Raw genomic sequence first — 25,322 nt, forward strand, 5'->3', positions numbered from 1 at the left:
ATTATAAGAGTTGCAGAGGAGTCCACGTATGCGCAAGAGCAATTTCATTCAAATGTGAGTCCCTAAAAGTTTTCATCATGAATTTGCAGGTCTACTTTTCCTGCTCCAACACGCAGGGTGAATCCCAAGTGCCTTATTTGATTTTTCCTTGCTCCTTTATCCTCACTTAGACCAGAAGTTGGTCTGGTGCAACATCTTCATGGCCTTCACAAAGCTCTTATTTCTGCTCTGAGGACCGAGTAGTGAGTGGAGATCTCTGAGGAGCCTTCACAGAAGTGTTTTACAGACCGACAAATGGACATCAGTCATTGACTGGATGCTGCAACAGATTTGACAGATCTGTGTGGCGTGGAGTGTGGCCTGGCAGAGATTTGGATGTCAATGGATGATTGTCAGTCTGATCGTTATAAAACTTGTTGGCTTTTTTTTTTAACGTAGACTGTCAAAGGTCTTGATTCTTCACAGTTTTCAACTTATGCTGGCTTGGACCCCAGGATCACCTCTTGCGGCTATATTTTCCTCTCTCCTCACATGGTTTCCTTGCATCTCTCCATGCAACCCTGGTGAGAGGGACTAAGATGCAAGAGAAGGGGCAGGAAAGGGACATGTGGATGCGATTTAAGAGACTTGGGATGCACCCCCAGTGTTCAAGTAAAATTATATTGCGTTACTGACAACCTGCTGGTTTATTGGAGGTTGCCAGCAACAGCCGGAAGAAGATCACGGATGCAGCCTTTGTCAGTTACGCCCCAAATCTATGGAAAACACCTGTAGATATCAGGGAAGCTAGCTGTCTAAATATTTTTAAAAGAAAGCTTAAAACATACCTGTTCACTTAAGCCTTTAACTCGCTCTGGCTTCCTGATACAGGTCTGAAACTCTTTCTTTTTACGCTCTTACTTTCTACTTACGCTTCACGCTGCTGCAGCTCTTTCAAAATCTTACTTGATTTTATTATTTATAGTTTTACAACTCTATGATTTTACGAATTAGTTCATCCGTGTTTTAAACTGTTATAAATGTCCTTTTATATTGAATTGCCTTGCTAGCTTTATGTCCATTGTGTCTATTTTCATGTAAAGAACTGCTTACTCCTTATTGTAAAGCACCTTATTGTTGTTTGACAGGTGATGCAATGACAGCTTAATAAATAACAGGAAAGGCAAAATAATGTTAACCATGCTGCATCAAGTACAGGAAATAAGGAAGTACACATTAGCAAAAACTCTGAAACACAGTACAGGAGAGAGTTGCACCAAAGAGCTTTTGTTGTTGTCTCAGTGATTATTGCCTTAAGGTGACAGTGAAGTGTTTAACACTGACGGAGGAGCAGCGAGAGCTGGTTAACACCACAGTGCTGTGGGCCACATAGACTGGCGGTATCTGTTAAATTAGGAAACAAACACACACACACAAAACACACACACAAACAGACCTGTAAAAGCTGACGATACTTGTATTCTCTGTGTAAAGAAAATGCTGGTTCGGAAACACTGCGGCTATTATTTCACATCTATGACACATTGTAACCCATGCTGAGTACTGGAAACACACACACTTGTACACACACACACTTGTACACACACACTCACAGTGTCCCTGTCTGCCTCCCAGCTCTGCACCAATGTGTCAGCATTTAACTAAGACAACTTAGCATAAACAAAGCACAAGGCCAAAACTAAAGAACTACACAGAGAGTGAATGAGAAGAGAAGAGTGAGTCGCCGTAAGTGAGAGACAGCGACCGAAGTGGAGAGAATTAAATGGAGTTGGTGTCAGAGAGAGAGAGAGAGAGAGAGAGAGAGAGAGAGGGAGAGACAATGACAAATAGAGGAGGACAGAAAGTGAGAGGGGGACAGAAAGAAGGAGCACAGAAGAGATTGGAGTGCAGATGGAGAGAGGGAGCAGCAGACAGACAGTGATAGAGATTAGGAGCCCCGTGCTGTAGTGTGCTACTCCGCCCGGCGACAGGAGGACAGGCAGATCTGATTGGTGTACAAAGAAAATCTCTCAGCGAACGTGTCGGGGCGTCAAACTCAATCCCACCCTCAGCGAGCTAACAAAATGCAATGATTGACAGCTCTGGGATTGCTCTTCAAGACAGGCAGAGAATAAGAGGGCGAGAAAGAGAGACTTCGGAGGGGAGGAAGGAGTGAGAGAGAGGGAGGAGAGGAAGAGGCGAGACTCGGGGAGACGGAGCTGGGGGGTAAAATTGAAATGTCAAACTATCAAATGACGGCTGTCGACTGTGGCATCTCAATGGGAATGCTGGGTAAATTCTCTCTCTTGGCTCCCAAAAAGAGCACAGCTGTCTGGATGCGTGCATCTGTGTGTGTGTTTCCTGTGTATGCGCGCATGCATGCAGCAGTCCCCAGTCAAATGGATGCAAGCATATAGTCAGCTGTTCCCCAAAATCCCCACTGCTGCTCCCAACTCAGTGCCAAACCACTTCAACACGCGCATAACAAACTCTTCAGAGCAATCATGCAAATGTAAGCACTTGGAATGAAATCCTGAATCACAGAAATACAAACTTTATTTATTGTTACATGAAAGATGGAGATGCAAAATAAAAGACGAGAACATAACAAAAACTGTACAGACTGTGATTGTGACATATTCGGTGGTTTTGCCTCAGCGCTGCTATATAACAGCATACTAGTAAGACAGTAAGCCACAGGACTGTCCTCCACTGTCACATTCAGTCACAATGGACAGGCTTATTGGAATTCAGCAAGTGTGCGAGTGTGTTCACTGTGTGCCAGAGTAAGTGTGTGTCTGTGTGTAATTGCTGAACCTCACGCTGAGATTTCGGGGCCAAATCTGACAGTTAATTGTGGCTAATTGTCTAACGAGCTAGCAGGCAAGGCTTATAACTGCAAGAGAGGAAGAGGAGAGGAAGAAAGAGAGGATAATGTTTACATCGTTGGAGTGCTTATAGCTGCAGTGTGAGTTGCCAAATCACACCGCGCTTCACGTAATCACACATTTTCAACCGTCTTTCTCTGGACTTGTTGTCCAATGAGTGATGAATACATTGTCGATGTCAAGGGTGTTTTCTGAATCCTTAAAATGGAATTCAAACACTGATTCTAAGATGCTCTGAACTCAATAATGCCTAATTTCCACTGCATGGTTTAGCTCGACTTAACTCAACTCACTTTTGGCACTAGGTCCTTTTCTGTATTTTTTTTCCCCACTGCAGATAACACACCCTCAGTGTAGGCAAGATTCTCAACTGATGGCCATAGCAATACTGCGTGAAACTACCGTTACATCATCTTAAAAACACACCACTTGCTAAATCCTTCATCGGCAAGCAGACAGAAACATCCGAGCGTTGTCAACTGTATGGTGTAGTGTATAGCAGTGGTTCCCAACTGGTCCAGCCACAGGGTCCAGATTCTTCCTTAGTCATGAGTTCAAGGTGCACACAGTTTAAAATATTCAGTGTCATACTTGTGTTTGACCATGTCGTCGAGCTAGTTTGCTGTCTCTGTCATGTAGCTGTCCATTCTCTTACTCACTCTACAGCAGGATACTGCACTTCAAAATAAAAGCTCTGTGCTGGAAATTCACCATACATAAAAATTAAGTGTGTTTTTTACGAACTTCACATGTTTGTGAGTTCGCGAGTCACTTGCAGTCCTTTCAGAGTGGACCTGTGACCCACTTTTGGACTGAGACCAACCAGTTGCTGGGTTTGTGCAGGATGTCCCGTGTTGCGCTAGTGATCATTCTCTCTGACTCCTCTCTGCTCAGCTTGCTTGGAACCTCGACTGAGGTGGGACCAGAAAACTATTAGACACCTGGTACTATCCACAACCTTTGCTGATGGAAATCCAAGTAGATTTAAGTAGAGCCATGCCGTACCACGCAGTAAAAATGAGGCACAAATGGTACACCACAGTTTGTCTAGTTCTAGACTTTACACTAAAATCAGAATCAAAGTGACAAACTTTGAAACCACATGCTAAGATTTGGACTATTTCATTTTATACTGTATAGTGCTTTGAAAGACTAATCCTGGTGCATATCAAATCCACCCTCTATCCGGCCTTGGACCAGCACCAGTATGCATACAGTGCAAACAGATCCACTGAGGACGCCACAAACACAGCCCTCTCTACTGCTTTAACACACCTGGAGCAGAAGGGCACACATATTAGGATGCTGTTTGTGGATTACAGCTCTGCTTTTAACACTATTGTCCCCAGCAGGCTGGTCAGGAAACTACAGGACCTTGGTTTCACTAACTAACTGTGCCTATGGATCAAGGACTTTCTCAGCAACCGCCCACAGACTGTGAGACTTGGCCCTTACACCTCCACAAGTCTGACCCTCAGCACAGGAGCACCACAAGGTTGTGTGCTTAGCCTGGCCCTCTACTCCCACTATACCGACGACTGCACACCTTCACACCTGACAAATACAATCAGAAAATTCGCAGAAGAAACAATAGCAGTGGGGCTCATCTCAAACGGCAATGAGACAGCCTACAGAGACGAGGTCTGTAAATTAATTGAATCAGCACATTTTTTGTATGTGACAATAAAGGCATTCATTCATTTGTCATTATCAGACTGGGATAAGAAGGTAATATATACTGCCTCAGGTAGGAAAATGGGTTGTTTTATGGTTCTGGATAATTATATCAACAAAAATAGTTAAAAAACAATGAGAAAGAAAGCAGGGGGATCACTTGTTTAGAGATGGCAAAAGAACAGAGGGAACATACCTGTATTGTAGTGATCCCCAGGTCCCGTCCGATCAAGATTCTCCCGTCTATCAGTCTGGCAATGCGAGGATCTTCTACCTGTGAAGTACAGAAACAGCTGTCAGACACTACTAAAAGTTTCATCAGTTTGTTCATGACTAACTTTAATCTTTTATGCATTCATCCCGGATTAGTATGACATAACTTTGCCTGTTACAGCTTTTATTTCAGAGTCAAACATCAGTTCTCACAAGAAAAGAGTGAAAGGAAAAGATCAGCATTTTGTGAAACATGTAGTTTTTTTTCCAAAAAGTGAGATAAAGGGATTGATACCAATCTTTTTCATGTGTGCGCTACAGGTAGAACTACAGTTGGGAGATTAGCTTAGCATAGACACGAAACACAGGGAAACAATGAGTTTCCAGTCTTTATGCTAAACTTGTTACCCTCTGTCTACCTTAATACTTAAAGGTTTAGTGTGTAGGCTTTACATATATTGGCAGAAATGGCAGAATTTTCATAGCTATGTTTTCATTAGTGTATGATCACCTGAAAATAAGAATCCTGTTTGTCATTACCTTGGACTGAGCTGTTTATATCTACATGCAAAGCATGCGCTCTTCCACAGAGTTTCTACAGTAGCCCAGAAAAGACAAACCAAAACTGGCTCTAGATAGGGACTTTTTGTTTTTGTGTCGGCCACTGTAGTTCTCCTACATGCTTGGAACATGGGAGAAGTTTAAGTTCTGGAACCTCATGGCTGGATGACAGTAAATGCTACACACTAGACCTTTGACGCACATACACAAAAGTGGTCTTGATTTTCTCGTCTCTTACAAAGTGAGTGAGGACATTTTCCAAAATGTTGACTATCCTTCAAGAAAGAATTGGCATGTGTGAGTATTTGTGTATACCTTCAGCTGGTCCAAGACCAAATGAGTGATATCAGCTTGCCAGTCCGCGCCCAACATGTGGACCATCTCTCCTCCTGGGTCGGAGGGTTCTGCGACAAAATGGGTGAGGACACGCACCAGGGCATACTGGTACTGAAAAAGGTCAAAAGAGTTCAAATTAGACTACATTGCTTAACTCCAAAATGGTGCTCTTCATTTCACTTAGTTATCTTGAGTTTTAACTAATAGAGAAACAGTACACAATAATACTGAATGCTACCTTAAACCAACTGAGGCAAAGCATCACATACATCACCTCACATTTCATTCTCAGTATGAGGAGGGACAGCTCTTACTAGTTTTTTCAGGGACATTGACATTGAAGAAAAGGATTAAAGAACTCTCTTTAAACGTGTGTTATGAAAACTAATCAAATAATACCTGCAGGGTGCAGCCTTTGCCCTTCCTCTCATCATCCTCATCATCTTCACTGTCTCTGGTAGGTCTGGGAAGAAGAGAGATAAGTGAGACGGAGAGAGAGAAAGAGAGGAGAGGGTGAGATTATCTGGTAATTAAATGCCATGTTTATACGCTACACTCAGCTTCAGGTAATCTACTGTATAATCTCCGCTCCAGGTTACACTCTCAGTCAAAGAAAAGGCACTTGAGTTTTTTAATCCAGCTGTAACACTTTTAAACACTTTAGTTGTACAATGTGCATTTACTGGAATGCCTTGGTGAACAGTTCTTTTAAATGTAACTGGCCTTGTGCTTTATTCTTTGGTAATACTGTCTGCAGTTCAGTTTTTGTAAACAGTATATCTAAACTATTGCTCCTTCTCTTAGCTGAGAAAGCATGAATAAATTTTACTTGTGAATGGAACCTCAGTTTAAATGCACAATATTAATTCAACAATAAAATGAATCATGCACTTTAACGATGTTGGGTTTAAAAAGCAGAAATCTTTGCTTTTCTGGTCCTACTGCTGCACTGAAACAGCTTATATAAAGGCTCTTAATGTCCTAAGGATTACAAGTGACACTGGAAAAGCTTTTTGTACTGGGTGGTTGACAGGGTTGTGAAGTGAGTTATATGTTTGGTCACTATTGTCCATTGACAAAAAACTTCCTTTAGTGCTTTTAGCTCCTGTAAATTTGACATACTGCATGAGGTCCCACAGAGATAAATCTTTGCTCCATCTCATTTAATTGTCATCGCTATGCAGATGACACACTATTTTATATTTCACTTTGTCCTGATGATATCAGCTGTGCGCTTCCCTGAAAACCAGAAGTGGGGGACTTGAGTCACATGACTTGGCTCGAGTCCGACGTGAGTTGCAAATTTGCAGACTAACACTTATGAAAGACTTGACTTTGACTTGAGACAGATGTTTTGAAAGGACTTGAATTTTTTAATTTAATATATGTATTTTTCTAGATATTGAAAGTCATATTTTGTTTTGAAAATAGGATGAAGCAAATATCGCAGTGGGGGAGGACCCGCCAGCTAATATTCAGCACTACACTACCATAGCTCCTGCCCGCAGCTCTTGTATGAGGGATGACAATATAAACAGCGGCATCATGAGCTTCACCGTGTGGTTTTATTCAGTTCTATCTGCATGATACATGTGAGTCATATTATCAATAACTAATTTAGTATTGAAGGTGTTTTTTGCATCCAGTTACGCACCCACAGTCACCACTGTGAGAGCTGCTACATGCTCTGCTAGCTTCATATGCTCAGGCTGTTATGGAAGTGACTGTCATGAGTTTATTATACAACCTCTGAACTGCATGTCTACCACAACAACACATTCTTGCTCCCAGCTCATCAAATACTGACACTTGATCAGTGGTCCTACACATCAAAGTTTAATGGTATAATGGACTAGGTGCCCCTTCAGTATCAGTTTTGGACGCTCAGGGTTGGCTTGTTGATTTTTGTTAGTGACATGTATTGTGACTTTTCAAAATAAACTTTAGTATTCACAGGGAAGCTACAGTTTCTGCTTGTTCAGAATAAACATAAAAAACCTGTAAAAAACTTTGCTTTAAGGTTTACTCCTTTAGGCAACAGTAGGTGGTTAGGGTTAGAAAAAAACATCATGATTTGGCTTACAATCAGTATGTTTGTTACTAATGTGATGTAACGTCACATAACATATGTCACTATACCTTGCCAACATTTGTATGAAGGGCCCATGTGGGTAGTAAATGAGCTGGAAAATTGGCCCTATATAGGACTTGTCCACGGGTTCTATATTGGCCCCATGACATTTGCCTACATTGGTGGGTTTACCCACTTGGGCCCCAGATAAGATGCCCATTTTGGACCTATAACCACTTTGTACCCAGGTAGCCCCATCATGACCCATGTGGGGTCAACTTGGGCAAGCCCACACATGGAATGGGGCCAGTATGGAACACATGGTCAATCCAATATAGCTCCAATTTTTCAGTCCACTTACTACCCACACAGGCCCCACATACAAATGTTGGCTGGGTAGTATAGTGTGCTACATAAACAAGCACACTACACTGTTATTAAACCAACTTGATTGACTTTTGGTGTCAGACAGGACATGACCAGTGGCTCCAAGGTGAAAGTCCGGAGTTTGTTTAACCCATCAACCCCCACTCCCATCTACCCTAGGCAGACTTTTTGCTCTTTAAACTATGGACACTTTCAGTACTTCTCAACCAGCTGCACATACCTCTTTATGATTTTTTAAAATGGCTTTATCTTATTCAAGTACAAAAAGAAAAACACAATAGTGACTGTACAATTTGCTGTAAAAATCTGAATCCGACATCATCTGTCCACGTCATCTCTGCTGTGTCATTTTGCTATCTTTTCCATTTGTTGCCATTGTGCTTTTCCCAATAAAGTACACTGTGTAAAAAACCAAGCAATAATATAATTACATTATTTTCTAATTATATGTGAAAATTTAAAAATAATTGACACAATAATATGAAAATTATATACTTGGTGTAATTCCCCAGCTGTAGAGGCTGAATAATAAGTGCGGAATAAAGAAATAAAATGAACCTGAGAATACTTTGAATACACTATCAGTGTTAAAACAGAAACCCTCTCTGTCTTGCTCCCGAATGGAGGATCTCTCTTTCTCTCTCATACACAGACACACAAAGAAACACACATTCTTTCCTCTTCGCCTCCCTCTGTGTAATATCTACACAATACCACAAGCAGGCAGGCCCACACCGGATCTTACAATCACACAAGAACACACACACACACAGCTACCTTTGTGTCCTATAACTGTCCCGGAGTGTGAAACCCCGGTAATATTACAGGAATTCTCTTTCCATTTCCCAGTGTCCCAGTTGCACATGTGTCTGTGTGAGAGTGTGTGCTTAATAGTGCTTGTGTTTCACTCTGTGAGATAGTAGTTAGGGGGATAGAGGCGTGTGTGTGTGTATGTCTGTTTGTGTCTGTGTGTGCACATAGGGGTAGAGGCTATCTGAGCAGAAATTGGCAAAATTGAAAAATAGGTCCTGCAGAACAAAATGGAAGGGCGGCAAGATGGGGAATAGAAGCAACACATACGCACAAATAGCCACAAACACACACTCTTACATGCCCACATCCCCACGCACACACACAAATGCAGTCAAACATGGAGGCACAGAAGCAGGCAGGCATGCACGCAGAGAGAAAGGACACACAGACCAATAGGAATGGGGTTTTTATAACCCGAAAATGAAAGTGCACATGCATATTTTAGCTGATATTTAACTGAGTGTGTCTGTGACAAGTTAGTGAGTGTATGCTGATATTAAAATCTGAGCCTTAAGTTTCCCCGTTGTGACTCTGAATTTGAGTTCAACAAACTAAGTTGGAGGCTGTGTATCTAAATGTGGCAACTTCTTACTTACACATCCCTTCTCTATACTAGAGCCAGAGTTTCTTAGATGATATAAAGCATTTTGGTACACGTGCGGAGCTGAACTCAAAATGTAGCCAGTGTAGAAATTGTGTCGCATGCTTGGCGTCATAGTTCCATCCTCAGTGGAAATTCAAAACATTTTGGTTTTCAGTCAGTCAAAAGATTTGATTTTTATATTGTAGACTGTGAGAAAGAGGGGGAATAGGAGTCGTAGAATACACAAAGGGAAAGAAAAGAAAAATAAGCACAATAGAAGAAAGAAAAATAGAAAGCAGAGAATATACTTCTGCCACAGCTCCATAATAATTTGTATTTTAATAATACACAGTGAAAGTCACAGGTTACATGTTCATTTTTTTTTGTACATGCAAGTAAGTGCAGAGTCTCGTGAGTAAATAATCTTAGTTCATAAGGTTTGAACAACCCATATATTATCTACCTGGATATGCAGCATCTGAATCTTTACAACTACTGATTTTTTCCTTGATTCATGGGCTGAATTTCCACCACAGGGACTCTAATGCCTCATGTTACCACCTCAATTGGAAAGACTGTCCCAATCTGGCCTGATCAAAAGGTGTTTTCAATCAGGCTGAGAGGGGTGGTGTAAACCTTTGACGCTCTGTTCAGTAAGAAAACATTAGTGCCTCATAGCCATATAAATGCGCAATCTGATAATTTCTCACTGGTAAAAATAAATGCATTCTCTCTGCTTATGTTTGACCCAAGTGGGGGTGATATTAGGTGACATACAGGCTGTGTGCGCCAACATGCCGCAACAGCTGTTTCTACGCATCTTCCTTTTCTGACTTTGACAGAGAATCATTCATAAATTCAAAAATAAAAATATTTAGCAATCTCCTAGTGCTATGTTCTTATGTGAGTGCTCTTTGATTTTGAAACAGCAGCCTTATGTAACACTGTAACAGGCTGCAATGTGGAGTCGCTGGACATAACAATCATCAGTGGTTATAGGTAGCAGTAGCCTGCATATGAAACATTTAAGGAACATGAGTAAATCATAACTTCTACAGATAGTCTGCATGTATGGTATCTGGGGGACATATGTACCGTAAAACGTCAATTAATAGCCCGGGCTCAAAAAGGCTTATGTTCGGGACAGGCCTTAATATCCTTTCACACAAAATTTTTTTGGACAACACTTTTGATTCTTTTGATCTGAGGAAACTTAGGGACTAAAGGAATATAAATAACTTACAAGGTAATGGAGGAATGGACACATCATTTGAGGTAGCCAACAACCTGTTTTTATACATCCAAAGAACTTCTATTAAAAAAAAAAAAAAATTAACTTCTTGGCAACGAGATCAGGCGTCTAATTGAGTTTATTTGTTAAAATGTGTAGCCACATCAGGCTAGTAAAAGAGACTGGGCATTTAATTGGGACCAGGCTTTTAATTTAAGTTTTGCAGTAATTTGTAGCTACAGAGAACAACCTGGGTTACATATACATTACCCCCGACTGAACTGTATCGACAGGCAGCACCACTTCTCCCTCTGTACTTTGTGTATTGAATGAATTAAATTTTCTCAGTAAGGTTGGAAAGAAAACATATCTCCCTCTTCTGCTATATTCCCAGCAGATTAGGCGCTTCATGGCAGGCAGAATCACTTTCCGTAAATCGAAGAAGTTATACTCTGATTAAATGCTTCCGGGCCTGTAAACACACATCTTATCAGAATGTTTTATATCGCGTTCATGTAAACAGTTCAGTTGGAATCTAATCAGAATGATTTTAATTGGACTGGAGAAAATATTATCCATGTAACTGCAGCTACTGACAAATTAGACAGAGGAAGACATTTATATAACTGTGGGGAAAGAAATAATAGATAATTTAGTAAGGAGTTGGTTTAGAATAAGTATATTTCTAATTAGTTTCTACTGTGTAATATTCATCTGAGATTTTTCTGTCATACTGCAGGGTAGATGAAAGATAAATGCCCTGAAGACACTTCTACAGTTTATACGCTACAGTGCCAGTTTACTGTACACAAACACAAAACGCTGCATAGAAACATAAACAAGCATGTGCATGTACACACACACAAAAGCATGGACACAAACTGACACTCACACCCCAACATCCGGTAACTGATCCACCCACTTGCACTGTCTCTCTTTTGATAGAGAGTGTGCATGTGTGTGTGTTTAAGTGACTGAATGCCTCATTCAGTGGCAATGATGCTAAAGCCTTAATAGTTGTCATCAGTATAGCCAGGCAGGCTTTGACCTCATAGAAAATTATAGACTGGCTGAAACGATATGTGCTCTCAACTGCTCCATTCAATAAGCACTATATCACACACGCATGCACGCATGCGCGTGCACACACACGCACACACACACACACACACACACACACACACAAAAGACAAAAGACACACACCCATTCACATTCGCACATTGCCTCGGCTTATTCTTTCTTTTCTCTCTCAGTCTCAAAGAAACACACACAAATCCTCAGATTCATCATAAAAGAAAATTACATGCAACAATGAGTCATATAGCCTCTGTCTTCTCTCACATGCTGAAACTCCGTACTTTTTTTGTTGAAGAAACAATCTTTATTGACTGCTTTCAAGTAGAACAAGTGCAAGGACCAAAAGCTAAGTTCAGAGTTTATCATCCTGTGCTGTATTTTCTGCTCTCACACATACAGCAGAGTACCACAGTTTGCAAAATACAACAGGGTTGCTGTGACAGGAGGTCCTGATTGTACCAAGAATACTTGCAAGACGTTACTTAAAACTAGACATGTAGCATATTCAGTTATGTTGTTGTTAGTGTATGCTTATGTATGGGTTTGGAGCACACACAATAGCTATATGTAACACTTTTTAGTTTATTTGCACAAACGTGTTCAAAAAAGACAGTAAGAATTTAAAAAGTCTGAACATTGTGCAGGCGAGGTTAGAGACCAAAGAAACCTCCCCTATTAAATAACAATATTTATTCATTCATTCATTTTCCGTAACTGCTTATCATGTTAGGGGTCACGAGGGGGCTGAAGTCTATTCCAGCTGACACTGGGCGAGAAGCAGAGTACACCCTGGACAAGTCACCAGACCATCACAGGACTAACACATAGAGACAGACAACCATTCATGCTCACATTCACACCTATGACATTTCTTTGGACTGTGGGGGGAAGCCAGGGAACCCGGAGAAACCCACGCTGACACAAGGAGAACATGCAATTTCTGCACAGAAGGGCTTTCCCACCCTGGGTTTGAATCAGGCAACAATGTTAACCACTGCACCATCATGCTGCTAAATAGCAATATTAATACATAAATAATAAAGAAAAAGACAAAAAAAAATGCAGAATTGTTTAAAATTTCAAGACAAAGACAAAACTAAGACTAAACTGAATTTGATCAACTTTGAGACTTGAATATACATTTTATGCTGATGACAAATCATTCTACCTTGTGTTACCTGTTTTTATTCATTCATTCATTTATTTAGTGTGTTTTCAGGTCTCCTATCTTGGCCTTGCTTGATTATCAACTAGAGCAAGACCAATAAATCAGCTAGGATAATATACTGACAGATAACATCTTATTGCAGACCTGTTAGTACCACTGTATATGCTGGGTGTTAGTTAACAACAGAAATGCCAAATATATGTTTGAGATTATTTTGAAACATCGTCCCTGCTCTAGTTTGCCCACTGGAGAGCACTGACATGTTTATTTCTCAACTCTAAAATGCCCCATCAGTAAAAATCTCGGAAAGAAGTTTAAGGAATTCTTAACCAACTAAAACATGTTTTTTGCAGCACTAAATAGAGACATTTGCCTCAAAAATATAAAAGGCATTATTGGTGAATTCAGGTGGACTAAATAGTGAGAGATAATACAAGAATATGAAAATGCAAACTGACACCCACTTGCTTATACTCTCTATGTTTCCTTCATTTCTTCTCTTAAAGCTGAGGCAGTTTTATTTGGTGTTAAAAATCCCACAATAACCTTTGAACATATTGTAATTCAAGTGTTCTGAGAGAAAAATAGACTTCTACACCTCCTCTTGGCTCTGTTCTCAGAGTTAAGAAAGTCTAGGCCATGACAGGAGATTTTGGCCAGTCACAGGTCATTTCAGAGAGAGACTATTCCTGTTGGCTGATCTGAAAGCTGGATCCAATGAATTCTGCAGAAAAAGTTGCTGTTCCAACGTTAGCAACAACTGCCTGCTGCTAATCCAAATTTATGTTCATAATAGCTTACATTAGCTAGAGCCTCGAATCACAATGTGTCCTCCACCTCACTCCCTTGGCAGCAGCTCTGGAGATGGACCCCCACTCAGAGGCTACAGCAACCCACATTCAACCCGCGCGAGGAGGACTGGACTGCTTGTGCCAGATCTGCAAACTTTCTGTTGCTGCTGTTACACAGGTCAGACCTGGCGCTGCCTCTGGCCACCAGCCCACTGTAACTGCCAGCGCTGGGGTTTGCGCTTGCCGAATGTGAGCTACAACAGCCGCTGACTGAAGGTCCATCTATTGAGCTGCTACCCACATGCCCCCCCGCTGAAGTGGTCCACAACTAAAGGGAGTGAGGCGAAGGAATTGATACAGGAAGAGAGACAGAGTGAGGTAAGAAGAGGCTGAGCAAATGCACTGTGTGCAGTTCTACAATAAAGTAAGATTAAAAAATGTAATGTAACGTAACATTGTGTTACAGTAGTTACTGAAGTATGTGCATATGCGTGTGCTCATCTGGGGCTTCGGAGAGAGAGAGGAGAGCTGCAGGAGGAAGGTATATTTTCCAATTCTGCTGTTTTTCTTTTTTGCCTTTTCCAGAAAACTGCATACCCCAGCTATAAAGTCATACAGGTGATTTACCTCTTGTTAGTGACGATCGGTACCCTCCAGCCTTTAACCTGGCTCAGCTCAGTATCTGACACATCTATCTGCAGAGGGAGCTTGGGCACCCAGACGGTGAGCTGCAGCTGAGCAGAGAGGTGCAGGTAGGTGAAGTTGACCGCCAAAGACTGTCGGCCACGCATTTCTTTACCATTCACCAAAACCTGGTCACAGTTTGGGGAGACCTGAAAAGAGCAAAAGAGGAAAGTTGGGATTGAGTTTTGGACAACGTGCATGCAGAGTCTGACATTTCTGACTGACCTCAAACAGACTCAACTCTGTGATTTCCGTGGAAACAGATGCAGCCCCTGTTGTGCATTCCTTAAGCACAGCTTGGAGCAAGTTTTCATCACAACATTCGTGCTCTCGCAGCCAATAAGATATTTTGTCTCTGATTACTTACATCTTTATTCATCCTGTAACGCACTTTGGAACACTGTTTTGCAAAGTGCCCTAGAAAGAAAGGTTAATAATATGCCTCTGTAGCTTCTTCCTGCCACATCGGTGACATTTCAGGTTAGTGAATACCCTGGGAGCTCAAGTCAGCTCCACCAGTCTGAAGCAATGTATTAAATGTGCGAGATGTAACTTTCTAAAAACAGTGAATTACATCCATTTTAAGACATTAGTATAATTGCTTTGAACACATAAGCCCACCCATGAGAGTACTCCCAACCTTTGCACTGCATTTTAAACTGTGCGCCAGGGGCTCAGGAGGAGATCTGCTCTTAAACATGATGAGGGCCAGGGGGCAAAAAGAAACATTCACTTTCTACAAAATTATAGTCTTACATTTGACAACACTGACAGCAGTTAGAGACTATCATTTCTCGAAACCACCTCACTGTTTTGCAGTAATTAATATAGAGACAAACATCGTTTTGTTTTTTACAGTTATAGCAGATGTTTAACAACACACTGTATGACATGTTTAACATGAGTCAGTCACAGCCCAGCTAACTGCAGTGATAAAAAGTAACAAAGAACGTTTACTCAAGAACTATGGTAGCTGTATTGAAAGCAATTTTGTGTAGCACAAATCAATTGTATCCTCTTTGCTACCCCATTAATCAGGACCTGTCTGATTTATCTGGTGACCCAGAGGAGGAGTGTGATCCCAAGGGTGGAAACCACTGGACTACACCTACTGTAACTGCATATGAAGTAGTTCAAACTAGCTCTTGAGCAGCTTAAACAGTAAAATACTAATTACACACTTTTTCATCAGTATTAAAGACCCCCTCCATCTAGCGAAAAAAAAAAGAAAGTTTTTAATCTTGTTAACATGTCCACATGGTGTTTTTATATGCTACAATCATGAGCGCAATACACAGTCAATGCCATGGCCGAGCATTTCCTCCTTGGAACTGCAGTGTAACAATGACAGTCTCAACAATGGGGATTCATACTTCCAGGGTTTGTTACATCACAAACCAAAGGAACCAATCCTGTCAATTTGTTGGGTGGGGCTCTCAATAACACTACAGCAACACAAGGAGAGGCCAAGAGTTGCAAGTTAAGTTACACTTTCACTTCAATTGAGCCGGGAACAAGGATTATCTGACATTAGAAACACATTATCAGCTGTTTGATGACGTATTAAGCTAAAGGATGTGTCTGGAACACCTCTAACTGGAGGTGGCCAGGAGGCATCCTGATCAGGAGCCCAAACCACCCCAACTGACACCTTTCAACAAAAAGGAGCAGCGGCTCTACTCCTAACTCCCCCTGGATGTCTGAGCTCCTCACCCTATCTCTAAGGCTGAGCCCAGACACCCTTCAGAGGAAACTTATTTCGGCCACTTGTATCTGCGACATCATTCTTTTGGTCACTACCCAGAGCTCATGACCATAGGTGAGGGTTGGGTCACAGATGGACCAGTAAATCAGAAGCTTTGTCTTCTGGCTCAGCTTTCTCTTCACCACAACAGTCTGGCCCAGCGCCTATATCACTGCAGATGCTGCGCAAACCCGCTGATCCATCTCACGCTCCATTCTACCCTCACTCTTGAACAAGACCCCGAGACACTTGGACTCCCTCACTTGGGGCAGTAGCTCTTCCCCAACCATTGTGATGAACAGAAATTAGTTTTAAAGGGCTTAATCAATACCTGGAATGGAACTTTAAAAATCGCATAGTCATATAATGTATACCACATCAATCATGGGACATTTGCAGGAGTTTTACTTTTGAATTTTTGATTACATTTTGTTGATGATCCTTCTGTACTTTTTCTTTTGGATTTTGAATGCGAAGCTTCTAAGACAAGATTTGTATTAGTGTTTTTACATTGTTATACAGGTACGCTCAGTAAAGTCAAGCATCTGAGTACTTCTCCCGCTGTTTGTCTGAAACAGTAGTGCTCCTCTGATTAACAGTTACTTATAGCCTCATATATCACATGTCTGAAACCGTCACTCCGATCATAACCAGTGCTGCTCATTAAGATTCTGGCAAAAAATAAACCCTGTTTTTTTTTTTTTTTTTTGGACTTTAAAAAACAAAATGCTAACAGTGATGGTAAACAGTGGACAAGTAATGATTCATCCAGACTAGACAATATGGATTTGTTCATATGGTGACTGCTCACATATACAGTTTTTCAGACACAACAAAGACACAATACAATAATAATTGTGACTAAATAATTGTTCATTGTCTCAAACGTTTCATCATAATTGGCCAATCCTGTTGCAACAATAAATTAAAGACTTATTATCCTCAAAACACTGTAGACTGTATTTGTAATAATCACAGGCAGTCAAGTCTGTGGAAAACGTCTTGTTTATCAACCTTACTGAAGTAACGCACTGTTCTTAAAAGCACCATTACGTGTTTCTCCATAATTATGGAAATGCACATTAGAACAGTTTTATTCAAATCCAATTGATACTGAGGTGCAAAGCATTTATGTAGACACTGGATTATTATGGTTGTATTTCAGAAAGTGGACAGCACCCTTAAAGACACTGTGACAGGCAGAACAATGGAAAAGCAAGGATTTTAGTCAGTTTCATTTTCACCCTCCTGGCTTGTCTGAATGTGTGACTGATTGAGATGACAGTGTTTGGACAAATCATCCCATGTGTTTTACCAACAATGGATTCACGCAGGAGGGAAGCTGATTATATTCAAATGTAGGCATAATGTGATTTTTGGGAGGTTGTTGTGGTCGCTGTACTTTATCTGATTCTGCATTGTACATATTATTTTAAGGCAAAATGTATATAATAGTTAGGGCCTGTCTAGGACTGCTAATAGCTGCATCCTACGGTGAAACCACATAGTAAGAAATAGTAATGAAAGTGTCAATATAAAATAAATTCTCTATTTACAGCAAGTAAGATTGTTTTTATAAGTTCCTCTTCGAGATGGAGCCAAAGATCAGCAAGCATACAACAAATACAAGGTTATTTACAATTTCTGTACAAACATTTTAATGTCAGTTCGGTCAGGGACACTCTTGTCATAGATTTATCCATTTATTGCAACAACTGAAGCTCTAGCGAAAGTTCAGTCAGGAGGACAATACTTTTCATGCTCAGGCTATAAGTTTCTTTCTCACCCTGCCATTCACTCCTTGCACGCATGCTCACTCATTATCTGTAGGTGTCATCGTCTGGGTAGGTCAACTGAGTCATCAGCTGACTCATTATAAAACAACAGCACAGCAACACACCTTCTCTGTCAGTCTATCATGTTACTGCTCCTCATTTTAAGTATGTCGTAGTTCTTTCATGCGGCCGTCGTGCGCGCCCTCCACCTCCCCATCACCACCCAGTCTTTTCGGATTCAGCAGCCTCATCTGCCTCAGCAGCCAGCAGCCTCAGAATCAGCAGCCATCACCATCACCAGTGTGTGGACTCCATGGGGGGATTTATCTTGCTGCCGCTCAGATGTGTCTCAATCGCGAATTACCTCCCTCTGGTGTCCAAGTAACAAAGACTAATGTTAAATCTTAATCAGCACATCTGTTAATTTGTACACTCATATTCTGTATTACATATTATCTTTACTTCACTCTCCTGTCTCTCCCGATTGAAACGGAAATACAGTTATACTTGGCGCTGATGGTGCCGCTCTTACGATGCTCCCTGGATCACACAAGCAGCATGCGAAACCAATACAGGGAGTGCAATGCAGAAAACACAAGAGTACAAAAGCGGGCCCAAAGCAAGACATAAAATACCCCTTTAACCTTTAAGCCATGTTAGGACTCTGAATTACAAAGGTTTTGCCAGCAGTAGCAGTGGTGTGTGGTAGCATTAGTGTCGCAGGTATCAGTGAGTAGGTGGCCATATTTAAATGGACCACCTTGTCATGAGAATGGGCTGTGATTGGTGTATGGCTGTTTTGAAGCAATGATCCAATCAGCTAGCTGTCAACACATGACTTCCATGTCCTGCATGAACTAACGTAGAGCTTCATTTTTATGTATTTCCAAATGTTTTAGAGGAAAAGTTTATATTTTGTCAAGAAAATTATACTTTTACTGTCTGGATTCTTCTGCATGCATGGGCTTTAAAACTATGATTGTACCATGTATACTGATATAAAGAATCCTTACTGAAGTAATCCAAATGTCCATTATTTTTGTGCTGCAAAACTGTGTTGAATCTATTTACTGTCTTTTTGTTTTCCTCTCTGTCCCTCCTCCTCATTATTTATGATATTTTTTTAATAATTCCTATTGCTGGTTTATAACTTTCCCTCCCCCTCTTTCTATACCCACACTTTCATTCCCCTTTTAATCTCTTTCATCTCTCCACGCTACTCTTATCCCTCGCACCTCATTCTTTCTCCCCACCCCTTCCTATTCCACTCTCAGCGTTACTTTTTACACCTTCTGTCTGACTGTCTTATAAAGTCTCTCTGACTCTATGTTTTTCCACCGTAATTTGCAAAACTGCTAATTTCCATACACTCACAGGTTTAGCCTTTCCTTCACCTTGGTCCAGCTACGCATTCATTCTATTTCTCTGTTTTTAAATGTATATATGTATTTTCAACATTAATTTACCTGGGGTAGAAGTCCCTGGTGTGCATGCTCTCTTTCAGCAACACCCTCTTTCATATTCATCCAGTCATACACATTCATGCCAGGCTGCTGACCAGACAAGGCGCTTCACTTGTCTTGAATTTTCTGGAAAACCATGAAATTTGTGCATTTCTTGTTGACTTCTCAAAGCCTCAACTTTCCCAAGAAGGATTTAATCTGCCAACTTTTTGTCTCAACCTCATTTATTAACAATTATTGACAGTATTTTGCTGCCTTTTTCCGCTAAATTTTGGAACTCTTAAGATGTCATATCCCGTTTATTTATCAGAGTGTATTTCTCTGCAGTTTTTAGGAGCCTTTTAGGAGCGTGGTACACTGTGGAAAACTAAAATATGTTAAGTAATTTTTGGGCAGGTTTCAGTATTTGTAGATTTTTTACACCATTTTTAAAATGTGCAAAATGTACCCTGGCACTTCTACTCAGCTTCTTCTATGTGATTGTTTTCCAGTTTCTTTAAATACTGTCTTACTGCTCCCACATCCCCTGTAGAACCATTTCTACATCAAGATATTTTTCTCAGGACCTAATGGAAAAACTACAGGAGGGTAAATATGGGGCTCACATTCATCAGGTCAAACTATGAGTCCAATGGGATGCTCATGTTGCTCTGTTTCTGCAGAGACCTGGCCAAGGCAACAGCACACAAACAAATACCACATGAAAAACATAGAAGATTTACATATATGTGTCCAAATATTGAAATACCTACACACAGTGAATAATACCAACCGATTCATCATTACTGAACAACACATTCTCACTCTGACTTCGTCACATATCGACATTTGGTCATGGACTGTCCATGTCCAGATACAATGTGCAAGGTACCCTGGGCGTGTTGGTTGTTGACTTTCTGGGACACCGTGTCAAGTTCTGCCTGCTACATGCATTGTCTTTTTTTAAAATTCACATCTGTTTTCACAGGATATTTACCGTTTGTTTACGGTCTCTTTCAAAATAAATGCACTACGCTGGTGCAACACTGCAAATTTTTATCTTTTTTCCTTTAACAACAAACGCACATGGTTACATTTAGCCAACACTTGCATGTGGTTGGGTTTAGGCAACAAAAGCATGTGGTTAGGATTAGGAAACTAGAGCAGGGTTTGGCTTTACAATCTTTTGTGAGGCGAACATCGATCTCACAGGTGAAAGTCAGTGGTTGTTGTGCCCATTCACCACAACTCCCACCCACCCTACACGGACTTTCGCTGCCTTAACTTGCGTTGTTGTCCCACTGCATTTCCCCCTGTCCCAATGACGGCGATGGGCCACGTATCATGCTGACACGAAAGGACAGCTATTATTGTCAGTGTTTGACGCCGCAAGTCACTGCCCAAGAGCTGGATTTCAACGACTTTGGAGTGAGACCGGGTTGCATTGTACTTTTGTGAGCTTTAAAACCAGGCAGAGAGACCAGTTCTTTTAGTTTCAAGTATTTTCTTCAAGGTTATTTCAAGTGAGGAGAGCAAAAGCTTTCTTTCCCAACTCAGTTTTAGATGGATTACTGAACAGGCCTACTGGGCACAGGGTCAGGGACCCAAAGTGTCAGAGCCACCCTGGCCTCCACCTGCAAAATGTTGCTCAAATGAATACGTACCAACCAGGTGGAGACTCAAAAAGACCACAGAGATGCAAAGGAACTACAGAGAGAGATACAGTATAATAACTATAAAGAGACAAAAACAACCTCAAAGAGACACGAAATTTCCGCAAAGAACCACAAACTGAATACAGATAAACACAAAACAATACAAATGAAGGGTCTATGCTTGCTTTTAAAATGAGTGATGTCAACTTGCAGCTACCACCAATCAAGAAGGATGTAAAGACTAAAAAAGTTTTTGCCATTAAAATATTGACTTCATGTTTGTGCTGATTATTGTCAGACTCAGGCCGGATCAGCCTCAGAATTCCCCATTTCCCTGATAAACACAAACAAGCACACACACACACAGCACCGACACACACTTTGTGTGGCGTGACATTTTTTTTCCGGCTTCCTCATGAAACTCTTTGATCTCAAAAGAGGTTAACATTTTGTACATAAGAGCTAAAGCGTTTCCTCTCTATCTCCTCTCACCTTTTAATTTCTTTCAATTTTACTTTCTTCTCTGTGCTTCCACTCCCAACATAAAAGGAAAGGTGCCCAACCCTTCTCCTCTCTGCTTTCAATTTTTCTCTTTCTTGTCTCCCTTTAACTTTCTTTATATCTCCCCCAACATCCACTATTTCCCTCTCTTGACCCTCTCCTTTTCTTTTGTCTCCGCCTCGCCCCCCCTCCCCCATCACACCGTCTCCCTCTTCATCTTCCTCTCTCTCTGAAACCTGATTTACCGCTTGTTAACATCAAAGGGATGTTAGACTGTTGGTGCCCTCAAACTATTTCTCCAAATCATTTTTATATTCCAGGTGTAAATCAGTGTGAAAACTGCACTTGGTTACTGTGGCAGGGTTCAGTCTCCAATGAAGGTATAAGACAGCAGAAGTCAAGGGAGTGCACAATGGTTCTGCTTGAACTACCACTGTAGTCATTGTCCAGGCTCGTCATTTCTACCACAGGTTTGCTCAATTACTTCTGCTCTATGGCTGAATGCCCCAAAGGATCGTTTTAGAGAAATCAAGTTTTAGTTCGTTTTGTCAGCATTTGAAAAGTTTGAAGAAACGGGCTTGGAACTTTTCAGGTCAGGAACACAGAAGTTTTGCGTTTTACGAAATACTAATTTCATTCCACCGCAGAGGGATGAACGATGAGTATAAAATGCATGCTGGGTGATTACATGAAATACAACTTATGATCTTAACTCTAAATACAAGGGTGAAAGTATGTCGAAATGTATGAAAGTTGCTTACATTTTAATGGCATATATGGTTATATGGTATTTTTGTGACAAATTATGCAAAAGACTCTATTTAGAGCAGCCCAAATCAATATTTTGATGAATTTTTATGACTATGTGTAACAGTTGGTGACCAGCGTTGTTAGACGTTGATATTTGGTTAAATTTAGGTTGTGAAGTTGGATAACCAACGTCAGGACGATGTCCAAATTCCAACAGCAAGTTGACGTAATAATATTGATGACAGGTGACAATGATATATTCTTGGTTATAAGTTGTGTTGTTAAGCAACCAAAATCCACCATCTCCCAAACATCTCAAGCCAACGTCACCTTGATGTAGAATAATAACATTTAATTGTGAGGTATGGAAAACAAAACTCAATGTCTCCACAATGTCATATTGTTGATGTCCACACAGTGTGAAATTCTAACATTGTTAAAGGGATAGTGCACCCAAAAATGAAAATTCAGCCATTATCTACTCACCTTCATGTCGATGGAGGCTCAGGTGCACTTGAGCGAGACCGTGAGACATGGGCACTGCCTTCATGTGTGTTCACGTGCTTTCGCTGGTCTCGTGCACAAGCACACACACGTGAGCGCGGTGTACAGAGAGAGTTAGAGCTGCAGGCTACAATGAGGCTAAAAACAGAGTTCAAATGATGTTTTTCCAAACAACTTTTTATGTCGGGGCTTCAGGACACTTGGATCACTACGGACGAGCAGTATGGAGATATTTTGAGGTTTCAATTGCATTTTAATCTGGGGCGCCATCGGCCTGCATATGGGTGAGTAGATAATGGCTGAATTTTCATTTTTGGGTGCACTATCCCTTTAAATATATAACATATCGTCAACTCTATTTTCATTCCGAACAAAATTTAACATCTGTCCAACAAGAGACCAGCAAATTTCTGATGTCATACTGCTGTCCAATGCCAACTGGGATTAAATGTGTTATTCATATGTAAAACTGGGGCAATGCAGAGTGACTTTGAGAGCTGCTTCACCTCTTCACAGCTGAGCAGTTAAATGTATTTGTCTTGTTAAAATGAAAATGCTTTTACCCATGGGCAGATTATAAAACAATGGGCCCCTGGCACAGATATGCAAAAGGCCCCATCACCTCTCCTACATGAGACACGGAGACCTTGTGGTGGTTTTGCCACTTTTGTTGTTGTTTTTGTTGTCATGGATCTTTTTGTTGTTTTTCGTCTCTTTGAGGTCAATTGTTTGTCTTTTTCTGGTTGTTTTGTGTCTGTCTGTAGTCAATGTGAATCTCTTTATGCTTGTTTTGACCCTTTCTTTTAGATTTGTGTCTCCTTGCAGCTCCTTTTCCTCTCTTTTTGGTCTTTTTTGTCTCTGCCTGGTCAGTACCTGTTAATTGGAGTAACATTTTGCAGGTTAAGGCCAGCGTAGCCCCCTGACACTTTGGGCGCACTTTAGGCCCATTTAGTAATACGTTCATGCTTTTACCTTCCAGCATTATGATTTGTGCTGTGTCTGGAAGTCTTGTGTTGAGAAATATCTACAAGTTTTGTTTCTTGCAGCTTTTTCTTTATTTTTAAGCTTTGACTTTATTTGAAATTCTCAATTTCTTTCCTCGTCCTTTTTTATGTTCCAATAAAATCACTTTAAACTTTTTGTAGATTGTTTAAGTTGTATTCTATGTGTGTGTGTGTGTCTGTGTGTGTCCACATGGCACAGAGCTGTGGATCAAAGTGCCAAAACAGACTCTGCCAGAGACATGATGTGGAGATGGCGACACACACAGAAAGAATTAACGCATGAATACAAGCAGACAGACAGACAGACACACACACTGACGCACAACACAAACATACACACAGCTGGGGACCTGGCAGTGTAAGTGCCAAAGGAGAGGAGAGTGAGCTTGTTAAGTGATGCTGTCTGATCTTTTTATTCATACACGTCAACTGTTTTTCTGACTGAACAACCTGCTTTTATGTTTCTGTGTTTGACATTTTATTTATGAATCAGTCCAGATTCACAGTAATCAGCAAATCATTAAATCAGATTAAAAACAGTGCAATGATATAACAAAGTTTGATTTTGCCCTTTTCCTGGAAAGAAACACATTTGTTTTCCTATGATATGTGAGTGGGTGTGATTTCTGCCCATACCATGCCTGATTAAATCATACATAGTTAAAGGAACAGTTCAACATTTTGGGAAATACGCTTCATACAGGGAGTAAGATTTGATGATCATTATCACTTTAATCTCTACTTATGAAGCCAGAGTCATCAGGCAGACTGGAAACAGAGGCCTGGCTTCAGAGGTGCAAAAACACATCTGCCAGCACCTCTACAGCTTACAAATTAACATGTTGCATATTGCTTATATAACAACAATTTGCTGTTTTACTAAGCTATGCCTAAAGGTATACTATGCAGGATTTTCATAAAAACAATGTAGACTCATACAAGAGTAATCCCTCTTATTCATCACTTATGACCCACTAAGTGTGTGGCAGTGAGTCTATCTGTAGATACTCTGCCCTCTGCTTGTATTTTCTTATTTTCTTCATATTTTGCTGTGCTCCGGCAACATATTCTCACTCCAAACTTGTCAATTTATGTCTGTTACATGCACTTCTCGTTTTCACAGGAAAATGCACAGTGTCTGCTTTTTTATTTCCTTGTGCAACGAACACGTGGTTAGGTTTAGAGAAAAATTACCATGATTTTGCTCAACATTCATGCGGAAAGTGAACACCAGGCTCCTGGGTGAAAGTCCTGTGTTTGTTGGACCCATCCACCACCCTATAGGGAGTTTCCAGCTCCTTAAGATACATTTTTTTCCAGCGGTGTTATATACTGACACCACTTGATGGCGTATCCAACCCGGTCTCACTTCGAAGTCATCGAAATCTGGCACTTGAGCAGTGACTTGTGGCGTCAGACACTGACGAAAAAAGCTGTCCTTTCATGTTGGCATGCTACGTGGCTGGTTGCTGCTATAGTTTAAGGGCGCC

The 25,322-nt window shown here is 40.9% G+C and overlaps 1 protein-coding gene across 1 annotated transcript in view; it reads right to left on the bottom strand.

The window, feature by feature from the left end:
* Positions 1 to 25,322, bottom strand: part of LOC117252601 (transmembrane protein 132D) — a 416,006-nt gene that overhangs the window by 9,438 nt on the left and 381,246 nt on the right. Inside the window, exons 7-10 of the mRNA XM_078170586.1 lie at positions 14,401 to 14,606; positions 6,051 to 6,114; positions 5,631 to 5,762; positions 4,738 to 4,815 (exon numbers count right to left, since the gene is read on the bottom strand). Of these exons, the coding sequence (XP_078026712.1) occupies positions 4,738 to 4,815; positions 5,631 to 5,762; positions 6,051 to 6,114; positions 14,401 to 14,606 (480 nt within the window). The remainder of the gene's footprint in view (positions 1 to 4,737; positions 4,816 to 5,630; positions 5,763 to 6,050; positions 6,115 to 14,400; positions 14,607 to 25,322) is intronic.

This window comes from Epinephelus lanceolatus, chromosome 9 (genome assembly GCF_041903045.1).
Source record: "Epinephelus lanceolatus isolate andai-2023 chromosome 9, ASM4190304v1, whole genome shotgun sequence".
NCBI classification, from domain to species: Eukaryota; Metazoa; Chordata; class Actinopteri; order Perciformes; family Serranidae; genus Epinephelus; species Epinephelus lanceolatus.